At 39.6% G+C, this 13,256-nt stretch overlaps 1 protein-coding gene across 5 annotated transcripts in view; it reads right to left on the bottom strand.

The window, feature by feature from the left end:
• The window catches only part of BANP (BTG3 associated nuclear protein), a 109,366-nt gene that overhangs the window by 12,025 nt on the left and 84,085 nt on the right, over nucleotides 1-13,256 (bottom strand). For 2 of the 5 annotated variants that reach the window (XM_086847207.1, XM_086847208.1), the window contains exon 12: nucleotides 6,894-7,858. The exons of the other annotated variants lie outside the window; for them this stretch is intronic. In XM_086847207.1, the coding sequence (XP_086703333.1) occupies nucleotides 7,790-7,858 (69 nt within the window). In that variant the 3' untranslated portion in view covers nucleotides 6,894-7,789. Of the gene's footprint in view, nucleotides 1-6,893; nucleotides 7,859-13,256 lie in introns of those variants that run through there. 5 annotated transcript variants of the gene reach the window in all.

Below are 13,256 nucleotides of genomic sequence, written 5' to 3'. Positions count from 1 at the left end.
GCCTTTGCTGTAGAGCTCCAAATTTCACCTACGTGGAGCTCCCAGCCACCCCTGGCCTGTGCTTGAACCTCGCTCTCCCATCCAGCAATAAATTTCTATTTTGCTACCAGCTGAGCCTCCAGGCCAGCCAAAGGTCTTTAACTCCCCTCTCCAGATTACATTTGCATACATGTTAAACTTTCCCAGCATCATTTGCATGTTTGAAAAGGCGTTTTGGAAGCCCTCTCTGTTTTATTGTATTTTTTTTTCCCGGAGTGTCAGTTTGAAGCAGACATCAAGGAGAGCTCTGGACCTAAAATTGTTGTTTGCTCCGAGTCCACATCTGCTTTTCCCCAAGCCATTGCCAGTTCTGAAGCTCACTTTAATACCCAGCTGGGATAATGTAAAACGAGGATAGAACCTCAAATAAAGCCTGGGAGCACATATTTGTGCTCAGGAATAGTTGTGTGCAGCCAGCTCAGCTTCACTCGTGTTCTACCCACCGAAATTTTGTCTGAATTGAAGGGGAAAGGGTGGAAAATCCCAGCCCAAAGCAGGCCCTGCATGCGTGTGTCGCCACACGAGTGGGAAGTGGAACTAAAGCTCACCAGAGCTGTATAAAATCCACTTTTAGAAGGTTAAAGGGCCTTATTTTTACAGTCAACCCCTCAGTTTTGAAAGGAAAAATGTGGTTTTCTCCAAGCAGCGAACACAGAATGTTCCCTGGGCTGCTGGGAATCTTCTCCCTCCACAGCTCCAAACTTCCCTCTGCCTAACCCGTGGGAAGCCTGGTAAGAAATGTTTTAATTCTTAGGACACTCCAGCTATTGGAGTAGAGAGGGAAACACTGGACAAAGAGAGATGAACAAATGGAATAATTCTATATAAACCATTATTTTTTGGCAGCTTTGGTGGCCCAAACATCCATCAGGAGTCAGGCAGCAATAAAAATGATAACCTGATAAGGTTATCCCAAAAAGCTGTGCAGGGGGAAGGAGCACGGCTGACAGGGATTTGTGGGATGGGGAAAGAGTTTTGAGAATGTCAGGGAAAGTTCTTCCTCCTCCCAGTCCATTAAGGGATGAATTATTTCGATGTAGATGAGCGGATTTTTCTTCACACACCCTCCATTCTCAGCCTGGCTATGTCTGGCTGCTCATGGAGAGAAGGAAAGGCTGAAAATGGGTTCAGCATCAGAGGAAAAATCAAAACCCACCCACATTTGGCCTTGCTGGAGTCTGGTGCTGATAGAAATGAGCAATTCCAGCCCTCACATGGATCCAGACGCTGCCTTGGGAGTGCAAAATGCCAAGATCCCGCTCATGGGAGATTCCATCCAGCTCGTGCTCACCAAAAGCCGTTTTTCATACCCAACACAGAACATGCTGGGGGGGTTTCCCTAAAAATCCTGCAGAAAGTTGGGAAAAAGTTGCAGAAGTTTGCAAAAGTTGCAAAAGCAGCTGATGGAGAGAGCCAGAGTGACCCTGGTGCCACTGAGCTCCCTCACGCTGAATTCCTGCAGCTGGGCACAGGCAGGTCCTGAATTCCCAATTCCTGTGGAAATTCTGGGAATGGTTCTTGGATTCCCAGTCCCTAAGGAAATTCTGGGAATATTTCCCTCCAGAATTCACAAGTTCTGGCTGAGCACAAGGTGTTTTTGCAGCCTGTTCTCCTCCTGGTACCAACATTTTCCTCTGGAGCAATCTGGGGTTGGATCCTGCCAGGATGGAAAAGTCCCAGAGCAACAACTCCAAACTTCATCCCTCAAAAATCGCTTCCCAACCCCCCAAAAATCCAAGTTTCCCACTTTTTAAGGAGAAAGGAGAAATGGGATTTAAGGAGAAGGAGGCAGTAAGTGCTATTTAAGCTTTTGTCATAACAAGGAGATAAAAGCACAGGAAAGAAAGGGATAAAAGACTCCAAGGAGTTTTTTAACTGACCAAGAATTCCCTCTGATCCTTTTATTTACCTATTTGGAGTTTTTCCTGAATATATCACTTAGGAATCGGATCACACAAAGCACAAAGAAAGTCACTGTACACTAAATAAGCCACAGAGGAGATAAGGCATGAAACAGCACTGAGAAAGATCAATTTACATTTTTTTTTTCTTCTTTTTTAAGTGCAGTCAGGTTAAAAATCTTTAGGCATTCTCCATCCCTAAAACTGGGAATAAATAATAAAGCACTGGACATCCCAGAGTATGGTCAGGCACTGTTATAAAAAGAGCAATAAGAGTTAATAATTAGATTTTAAATGAGATTTTAAATGGTGGCACCCAGAATGAAGCAGGCAAAGAGTGAGGGAGGAAGGGGAAGTTTTAAAAGATTTGGGAGTCTCTGACTGGGAGAAATTTCATGTTCCAAATCCATGGAAATGAAAATTTCTGCCTGTTTTAACCCTGGATGTTACAGACCAGGGGTTAATTCCAGTGCTGGAGTGTCCAGAGCGATGGAGCAGGAGCTGGAGCCGACTCTGGAATCCCGTCCCACCCTCCTGGAGCTCGTGCAGATCCCCCAAATCCACATTCCCACTGATTTTATGGGAACAAAGCCCTGCAGTGCCCAAGGCTGCTCCTGCTCCACCTGCAATCCCAAATCTATATTTCCAGGGATCACTGAGCCAACATTTTCCATGCTGTAATATATTACTTAAATATATTATTGTATTTATTATAAATAACAGTGTCCACGCTGGTGAGGAGCTGATGTGAGCACAGGGAACGGAGTTTGCTTTGCCCCTCTGGAACAATCCCATTCCCAGTTTTCCCCTTTGCTGTGGAGGAGCTGAAGCTTTGCTCTGTTTTCCCTGCTGGAATTCCTGCTCAGCAGCAGCAAATCCCAGCGCTGTCCCTGCCCCTGAGCCGGGATCCACCCCCGGGATCCTGCTGGACGCTGCAGGAACAAATCCCAAATGTCACGGGGGAATTCCAGGGAAAACTCCGCTCTTCTGGGGTCAGCTCAGTGCCAGTGGGAACGATTCCATCCCAACCTCTGACAGCTTCTGGCATTTCCCCACTCTGAGCAGCGTTTTCCATTTCTGCTGCTGGAAAAATGTGCTGCCATTCCCAAACCTCAGGGGCATTCCCAGAGTCCCTGCACCAATTCCCAGGTTTATTTACAAAGATCCCTCTGAGAGCTCCAGGCTCCTTTGGGATGGATGCATGGCTTAAAACATTCCAGATCCCAATCCATGGAAAAGCTGCTGCTGCTGCTGCCATTCCTGAAGGGATTTCTGAAGTGTTGGGGCACAGGGAAATGGTTATTGTAAAATAGATATATTACAAAATTATATATATATATATATATATAAGATATAATTTTTATTTATATATATATATTATAAAAATTATATATTATATTATATTATATTATATTATATTATATTATATTATATTATATTATATTATATTATATTATATTATATTATATTAATTATATATAATACATTATAAGAATGTATTATAATATATGACACAATAATATTATTATTCTCTTGGTATATATTATATAGAATATTATTTTAAATTATTTTAATTTTATTTCGATTTTATTTTTATTTTCTATAGTATATATATGTAATAATATCATATATAGTATATTAATATTTATTAAATATAATATATAAAATTATAATATAATTTACTATATTGTATTATGTATATATTACATATGTAATAATATATAGTACATTAACATTTGCTATTTTTAAAATTATATTATATATTTTATATATTTATATATTTAGAGATAAATTTTATATTTATATATTATGTAAATGTTATTATGTTAATATTAAAATTATTATTATCACTGTACACACATTTATTATATAAAATTTACTTATTATATATAAAGGGATAATATAATTTATTTTATAATATACCTGCTAGAATAATATTTATTTTCTATTGCAATAATAGATAACAATGTTATATATAGGAGGATATAAACTCTTTCCTATTATATTAGAAATTAAAATATATAATTTAATCTACCATCTATATTATGCACTATATATTAATTTTATGGGAATTTTAATGAATTAGAAACCAGGAGAGTGAAAACAGAGGGGTCCCTTTATTCCTTCTCAACCCTGTGTTGGGAAGGAGTAAATCACGAGTAAATTCCACCTGAGGTTTTGCACCAATAATTAGCAAAACTATAAATTAACAAGCTTATTATCACTAATAAACATCCCTTCTTCAGACCAATAAGAGCAAGGATTCAATGATAAAAATCCAGTTTGATGTTGGAAAAACCCATCTGGAATTTCTGGATGTGTTTTTACCAACAAGGGAAGTTTGGAATCGTTTGGATGCTGCAAATAAAAGCCCAAAGGGCTCAGCAGTGAAGGAGAGAAAGGTGCACGTGGAAATACTTAAAGTGGAGAAATCCCTGATAATTCTAATAATGGCACGGGGAGAAATCTGGGAATGTTTCCACACAACACGTGGGAAGAGCGGATCCCGGCGCTCACAGGGACTGAAATATCCGTGAGGAACCCGAGAGTGAGGATGAGAGCAAGGATAGAGACTCCACAAAAGGGATTAAGGGAGAAAATGAAAAGTTTGGAGCCCTCCCTGGATATATCCAAGGCAATCTTCAGGATAAAAATTCCAGCGGAATACGGAGCGCTCCAGGAAAAATAAAACAGTGGAGACTGCGCTGCCGAGCGCTGCCGTTCCTGCAGTGACACAAAACCTGGGATTAAAAAAAACTTCTTATCCCATGGGAAGGTAAATCCAGGATTTCTATCCAGGGAATGGGATCTCTGTCCTGACAAACAGCTGAGAAAATCCATGGATGTGATGTGCAGGAAATATTAGTGTAAGATAATTCTGCAGGAGGGAGAAATCAAATTTCTTTTTAGTGTGCCGGAGCCTTTAAGGCTTAAAACAGAGGGGGAAAAGTTCTGTGGGGAGGAAAGATTTAAATAATAAAAATAATATAAAAATTGAGGAATTACACTTTGTTCTAAATGAAAATTATTAAGATAAATAATTAATTTAAAACTGCAAATCTTTACTCCTCCTCAAACTTAAACCACTTGAGCAGCAGCCAATAGTGCAGGGAAAGCAACGCTCTCCTTCTAAAGCTTCCACTGGAATAACTGAGATATCCTAAGAAAATTCAAAATAAATCATATTTATCACCAGAGGGGCAAAAAAAAGAAAGCAAACATCGATTTTATTGTTTATCCTGCGGCTGGAAATGAGATTTGAGCCTGAAAAGAACAAACAATTGCGGGTTTTCTGTCTAAATCTGTTTGTTCGCTGCTTGGGAACTGGGGAGGGATTTTATCCAAGGAAAACAAAATCCTACCAAGCCAAAGGGTGAGGGAGCCTCGAGCCTGGGTGATGCTGAGGGTACAAATCATGTGAAATTCCCTGGAAATAAAGAATTTATTTCTTTTACAGCCCAACATTTCTCACGCTTATCCCACATTTCCAACGTTTCTGGCGCTGATCCTGCTCCGAGCCGGAGCACGAGTGGATTTTGGCCACCGAGGAGTCAAAGGGAGCAGTTCCAGGCACCCCGGAGAGCCAAGGCAGGGTTCAAATCCTGATTTAGGATGTTTGGGAAGGGTGGGTGATTTTGTTTTTAAATTGAATTCAATCAAATCTCTCCTAGACCTCAAAAGCAGGGAGAAAAATGAGTAATAAGCTGTTAATTCCCTCGGTTTTTCCAAGTTTTTACTCTCTTGGTGCTAACAAAATGAAAGGGTTCCCGAATTTCTTCACTAAATTATTGTGTCTGTTGGTCACTTAGGACTTTTAAGTGCTAAAAAATCAGAGTAACAATTTTAAGGGATTTTTTTTCTGACTGTGAAAGCCCTGTTTTCAAATCCCTTCCCAGCATTATTGGCTGTTTTTATCAAAAGCCAGGAATTTCCAACAAGGAATATTTCAGTTTATCTCGCGCCGCCACCGCTGTTATTTTTTTTATTTATGGGGTGGCAAAACGACCCCAAAATTCGTTGAAAATCAGCAGGATTTTGAAATAGCTGCCTAATGAGTGACTTAATTGTTGAGTAATTCCATGGCTCCCATCCCTGCAATCCCAGGTAAATAATAGGAACTGCCCAGATACGGAATGTTCCCGGGAAATGTCCAAGATTTGGGAAGCTGGCTGAGGATGAGCCGCGTGTTTGTGAAGACACGAGGCCGAGCAAGGATTTGGGAAAGGATCCTTCTGGGAAAAGCTGAGCTCAAGGAATGCTCAAAGGTTATGAAAGATCCGTTATGTAACGAATCCACCTGGATTTTTTTTATGGAAAACACTGAATTTTAAATGAATCTAAATGAGGGTTTTGTTTTCCATAGCGACCCCGTGGAAGTAAAGAATTTTTGTGGAGTTTTGTGGAATGATAAACGCAATGCAAATAAAATGAGAGAGGATTTCAAGCAGATATTCCAAAGGAAAGCCACGGAATCCCACCCCCAGAATTCCTTAAAGGCAAAAACGAAGAGAAAACTTTGAGAGGAGAATTTTCAGCACTGAAATTCCGTGTCAAACACTCATTTTGCACAAGCCCAGCAGCACCAGCAGCAGGTTTGGCCGATATTTAATTCGGATTATTCTGATAATTCTGATTCCGTGCGTTCCTTGCACTTCCCTGTCAGGAAGGATCTGGCTCCGTTTAACCCAGACCCAACAAAGCTGAGTTTGCTTAACCCCAGAAGAGTTTAACCCTGACCTCTGGCCACCTGCTCCTTAAACTCCCTGTCTTTATCCCCTGTTTTTTTTTAACCTCACCTCACACCTCACTAAACACCGCCAAGGTTTTACAGACTCTGTAATTCCCTAATTCCCTGCTCCGTGTGGCTTTATTGGGATTGTAACCTTTTCATGAGCTTGTAAATCCCGGCAGTGACAGAACGAATAAAATCCAAGGATGAAGATATTCCAAAGCTGTCGTGGAGAATTTTTTTTTATTTTTTAATAAAAACATTTTGAAGCATTTCTTTTTTAGCTGGAAACAAATTCTTTCTTTTTTTTTTTTTTTCTTTTCCATGCAGCTGTCAGCAACTGCTCAGTGCATTAAATATTCTGCTTTCAAGAAGCAAATGTTTCGAGTTGAGATATTGAGATTAAACCCAAAACTCATTAAAAGACACCCAGAGCTGACCTGGGGCTATCCCTGCTCTCATTTGGTTCTCACTTCAGAAGAGCTGCCAAGAATCCATGAAATATTTTTCAAAATCTTTGGACTTGGGTTGATCACGAACGAGTTTTTCTTGAGGAGGTTCGAGCTCGCTGCAGAGGCTTTGAGGAATTTGCACATCAAAAAATCAATAGTAAAACCTCATCTATTAAAAGGGTACAAGGAGCATGAAAATCAGATTATTCAGTGTGGAAATTAAACACAGAAATTGTAAAAACGCCAAATTTCCCACCACAAAAAAACAAGGCACTTCGTTGTGTCAATGAAATTAAAAAATTAGAATTTAAAATCAAATTAGAAGTTTCCTGTTTATTTTTACCAGAACAAAGCAGAAACTGTTCGGCTGAAATGGAACAGTGAAATCAAACCAATCTCAAAGATTTTGAGGGAAAAACTGTCACAAATATGTCAAGATCCTTTTGAATCCCAAATATTTGAACAGAGCCTGGAAAAGAGGAGCTGCCCTGGGAGCAGAAAACTCGGAAACCGAGGAAAGGTGAAAATCCAAAGTTTTCCTGAAACTGACAGCTGAGGGAATTGTGGATTTTGGAATTCTTTCTCCTGATCGTTCCCTGCTGATTCACAGAGGGGGAAAAATGGGAAGAGGGTTCTGAGCTCACTCCCGTTCCTCAGGGAATGTGGGATCAGACGGGATCGCAGCAAAGCCAAAAGGGATCAGGATTTCCTCCTAAAGCAGAAACCTCCTTTGGCTCCTTGTTTGGGAAAAGCAGGAAAAAATCCATTAAAAATCAGAGAAAAAAACATAAAAAAATGTGATCAAAAAATCCAGAATTTCTGTTTTCTTATCTTAGTGCCACCCACCACAGGGAATTTTATCCAGGATGAGTTTTTATGTCCTGGAATATTTCCCGTCCCTGCGATTTTTGCAGGATCCTGTGAACCTGAGTGCATCCAAATTTGGCCATTTTTTGGAAAAATAATCATTATTCCCACTAGAAATCCAGATTTACAGTAAAGAACTACATTGGGAAGAAACTTTAATTAAACAATTCCTCATTAATCAATTGAGCCCTGAAATTATAATATTAGGATCTCACATTAATGAGGAATATCTGTGATAATCCCTCAAGATTTTTTCCTTGAGGTTTGTTAAAATGCAAAAAATGGAGTTAAAATCATTAATGAAATAGAAATAATTTATGGAGTAAAAATAATTTATGGAGTAAAAAAACATTGGGGGAGTAAAAATCATTAATGGAATAAAAATATAATTAATGGGATATACTTTAATTACTGTCTAATTGCAAATGTGAGGGTTTTAAAATCCTGCAGCATTGAGTAAAAAATAGTTCTGCTTTAAAATTGGCAATATTAAACTCCTTACAATGCATCTCAAATGTTATTTGCTATTACAAAAAGTTTCATAAAATGAAAATTCTCCATTCAGCTGAAAGCAAATAAATTCTGATCTGATAATTATAGTTATTTAATTTGTACCTGTAATGAATAAAAAAAAAAACCAACCCAAAATCTGGGTTTGACACCAAAAAATTTGACACACAGGGAAATAACCACAAACCTTGAGGTTTTTTTCCTTTTTCAGATGCTCTTAAATTCCATATATTTGGGGATATTATTGGACAAATCAGCACATGCACACAGCAATAGTTTTTAAAATTAATCCTAAAATGTCCCTGAAAAGCCCAAAATTTGTACCTTCATGGAATTAATTCCACAGGAAAAAAAAAATTCCATATTTTTAAAGCCAAAAGATCGGTTTTGCTTGTGAAATCCTTGCTTAATTTAAATTATTGTTATTGAAACTTCATTTTTTTTATCCTCCTCGCTCTGCTCACAGCACCTAGTCTGTAAGAATTGCTATTATCTGTATTTTAAAATGATTAGCTATAATTTTTCCACAGGTTTTCCTGCTTTTTTTTTTTCCACAAAATCTCTCCAGGAACCAACACAAGAAGGTTTATCCAGCATTATTCCACATCTTTTACAGCTTTATGAGCAAAAACCCATGTAAGAATAAAAAGGGTTTATCTTTCACTTGATTTATCTCGTGGATTTTTTCCCCTTTTTCCGAGGTGATTTGTAGGAAAAGCAAAAAAAAGGGGGAAAAACTCCAGGCAGAGCCGATCTTTCCGTGCCAAGAAATCCCCTCCTCTCCTCCCCGGGCTCTCCCGGCCTCGGGAGCTCTCTTTAGATAGGGAAAAAATGAGGAACAAATGGTTCCATTTGTCAGAAAGGGGGAAATATTTCCAATCCTCCCCTTTTTCTATGGATAATGTGCATCCATCCGGATTGCACTGGCTCGGCCAATTAGGACAAGTGCTTCAAGATGCTCCTTAATTTCTCTTTTGAAGGAAAACAATAATAAATTTGGGAGCCTTGGTGTTGTCAGATGAGCACATTTTGCCAATTTGAAGGATTTTCTCTCTCCTCCCAAAGCCCCACAGGGAATTTCCCAGGGATTTCATTCCTCTGGCTCCTGAGAGGACGGACAGAAGGGTTTTCAGGGAATATTTGGGAATGCTTCAAGGTTGAGCTGCTAAGGCAGCGTGAGCTCAGCCTGGACTGGGATTGAGGGATCCTGGCAGCTCCAGAGGGAGGCACAGGAAGGTGATCCCATGGAAATCCCATGGAAATAAGAGTTGTGTTGCTCCAAATGCAAGACAAAAATTCCACTGAAATACAATCCAGGGATTTGGACCTTGGAAAATGCAACTCTGATCTGACACAGAATCACAGAACCACCAAGGCTGGAAAAGTCCTCCGAGATCATCAAACCCAACCATTCCCAGCACTGCCAAGGGAACGGATCCGTGACCTCAAATCCACATGGGCTGAATCCCTGCAGGAATGGGGATTCCATCACTGCCCAGGGCAGCCGTTTCCAGGACAGAATTTTCCCCCAATATCCAACCTAAACAAGTTCCCCAACAAGTTCAAGCTGTTTCCTCTCACCCCATCCCTGTTCCCTGGGAGCAGAGCCCAATTCCCACCTGGCTCCAGGGAATTCAGGTCCCTCCTGAGCCTCCTTTTCCGCAGGCTGAGCCCCCCCCAGCCATTCCTGGTACTCCAAACCCTTCCCAGCTCTGCTCCCTGCACGTCACACAGCTGGATCCAACTATCAATGACTCCTGAAGTAGAAAATGCCAAGCAACTCCAATAATCCCCAAATCCTAAATTGGTTTAGGTTGGAAAAGCCCCTCCAAAGCCATGGAGTCCAACATTCCCAGCACTGCCAAGTCCCCAAGCTCTGCATCCACGTGGCTTTTAAATCCCTGCAGGGATGGGATTTGGAGCTGGAGCTGAAAACTTCAAGGTCTGATCCAGGTCCCGTCAAACCGATGGCAAAATTCTCGATTGTTTGAAAGGGAACAGCAGGGAATGAAAGCGTGGGGAGTGTGAGGAGCTGATGTTCACCCCCAAAAATAATTCAGCTGAGAAAATGAGGGACAGGCACATGAGATAAGGCAGGGAAACATGAGGTGCCCTTCCCAAAAATTCAGTGGAAGCTCGGGAATTAAAAAGTTGTGTCCTGCCCAAGCCCTGAGCAGCTCTTCCAGCTTTTCCTGCGAGTGTGTAACTCCATATTCCTTAATTCCTCAGAATTCCTCCTTAACTCCTCGGCTCTGCCTCCCGAATCCCCAACTCCAGAAAACATTTCTGGGAAAGCTGCAGCCACAGACGGATAAAGAAATAATACAGATATAAAATATCCACACAAGCCCCTGATATTTCCTTTTCCAGCTGCACTCCTGCAAAGAGCCAGTATCCATGGAATATCTGGATGATTTTACATGGACTGAGCAAACTAAAGAATTGTGTGATCGCCTGGAATTACAGTCAGAGATCCAAAAAAATCCTGTTCTTGCCAGGGATTGTCCTGTTCCATGGAAAAGTAAACATTTCAGGGTGGCTATCCATAGCAGGAAAAGGGAAAAATACTGGGATAAATATACATATATCTATGAATAAAACATAGAGATACAGATATATTTTTTCCCTATAAAATACATGGATACACACTTATAAGGATAACATATAGAGATACATGTAATTTTTTCACTATAAAATACAAGGATACTTGTAAAAATATAGGGATAAACTCCATTAAATCCCTCAGCACTCTCACTCATAATTCAAGTGATTTTAATAAATTTAATCTAATTAGGCTCGAGAGTCAATTAAGATCTATGAATTAAATCTTCTGGGCTTCTATCAAATATTGCCCACATGGGGCTTTATTTGGTTTAAAATAATCCACAGGATGTAGAACTTTGTTAATTTAGAGAAGTTTTTGGGAAGATCCTTGCAGAGAGCAGCCCAAAAGAGCCTGCATTCTCCCTGAAGGATGGGTTTAGGAGAATTATTGGAGTAATTCCTGATGTTATTTACAATTTTTGGATGATGCTTATAAAACAAATTTTACTGTATTTGCATTTTGATGCATTTTTAACCTGCTCCAGTTTCTGCTGAGTGCTGGCAATGATAATTCAGTTTTCTAGATATAACACCCACCCAAATGCTCTTCCACACAATTTCACTCTCTCCCTGTTATCCTTCACTCTGCCAGGGCACCAAAGGAGCCCCAACCTCCTGAAAATTATACAAACCTCCCCCCCGTTTTCCTTTTTTTTTAATTAAAAAAAAAATGTCCTTCAGAACATAACCCTCAAGGATATTATAATTATAATTATAATATAGTATTATAATATCCTCTATAGGTATTTTCCTCTCAAACTCAATTTTTTATATATATATATATATACACATACATATACACAATACTTTATTATATATATAATAGGTTATATTATATATATAATATATTTAATATATATTATATATATTATATATATAATTATAATGTTTTTATCAATTATAATTATATTCCCCATTTAATTAGGAGCTTTATTGACTGGCTACAGCAATGCCCCGTCTGTTGGCTCTAATCCTCACTTTGGCTCTGTCCTTCTCTGGAATTCCCATGGAAAAGGATTCCCAAGCCACCCCCAGCTTTGGGAACACCCAAATATCACGCTCAGTCTCAGCTCTGACTCTGTTAATGCTGCACATTCCCAGCATCCAAACAAAACTCTTTGGATATTTTCCTCTCGCTCCAGAAGAACGTTCTGGAATGTGGGGACTGATGCCAAAAGCAGGTCCAGGTCTGGACCCTCTGCCTGGGGAGAAATAATGGAAAATGTTCCCCAGATCCCGCTGGGACACCCCAATTCCCTCCCTCATCTCTCACACCTCCAACATGACAGGTTTAATAAAGGAGAAGGGAAAGTCAGGAGGGATTTTGGAAAGGTTATAATTATAATTAAATCGTGATATTAGCCTTTAATAACCAGAGAATTTGGCCAAGTCTGTCGTTATAAACCACAAATATCATCCCTCTGCTCCATAAATCATCAGCAGCAGAAAAGCACAATATGCAGCAATAAATTAGCCCATGAATCCCAAATCAACTTTTCATTTAGCACAAAACAGCTTTTCAGGTGTTAAAAACAAAGCCAGCCACCAGCCCCTGCAGCTCCTGTACGAGCACAACCTCTGGGTCGAGTTTGTCTTGTATTTTCCATTAATCTCCCTAAAATCCTGTCTGAAAGGCAGCCAAAGGCAAAAGGGAGCCACGTCTCCCTCACCTGGAAGCTTCCCGGAGTGAGTATCCCCAAACATCCATCATGTGCATCTCCACACTTTCAACAGCCTGAGAAATCACTAAAAATTTAATTAATAGAGGCATTAAGTGGTTCAGGTTTCCTTTTCTCAGTGGAAGCTGCTGCCTGTCCCCAATGAAGAATTGTTTTCAAGGAGATTCCTGAGCTCTGTTTCTTGTTTTAAATACTTGTAGCTAAAGGCAGAAAGAAATAACTCAGGGAAAAAAAAAATATTTACAGGAAAAGCTGCACTGAAATATTGGTTTTATGGTTTTTATAAAGAAACATTTGGGTTTTGTTTCAATAGAAATTGCGATAAAACCTGCTGAAGTTTTTAATGCCTTAATCTACAGAAATAAACACCAATTAAAGTCACACGGCTAAAAACCCAGGAGTGAGTTATGTATTTCATGGGGGTTTAATTTAATGTTTTTATCTAAATTCAAAAACTCATGGTTTGTTTCAAAAT

This window comes from Cyanistes caeruleus, chromosome 12 (assembly GCF_971803275.1).
Source record: "Cyanistes caeruleus chromosome 12, bCyaCae1.hap1.1, whole genome shotgun sequence".
Lineage (NCBI taxonomy): Eukaryota > Metazoa > Chordata > Aves > Passeriformes > Paridae > Cyanistes > Cyanistes caeruleus.
This window is presented reverse-complemented; position numbering and strand designations above follow the sequence as displayed.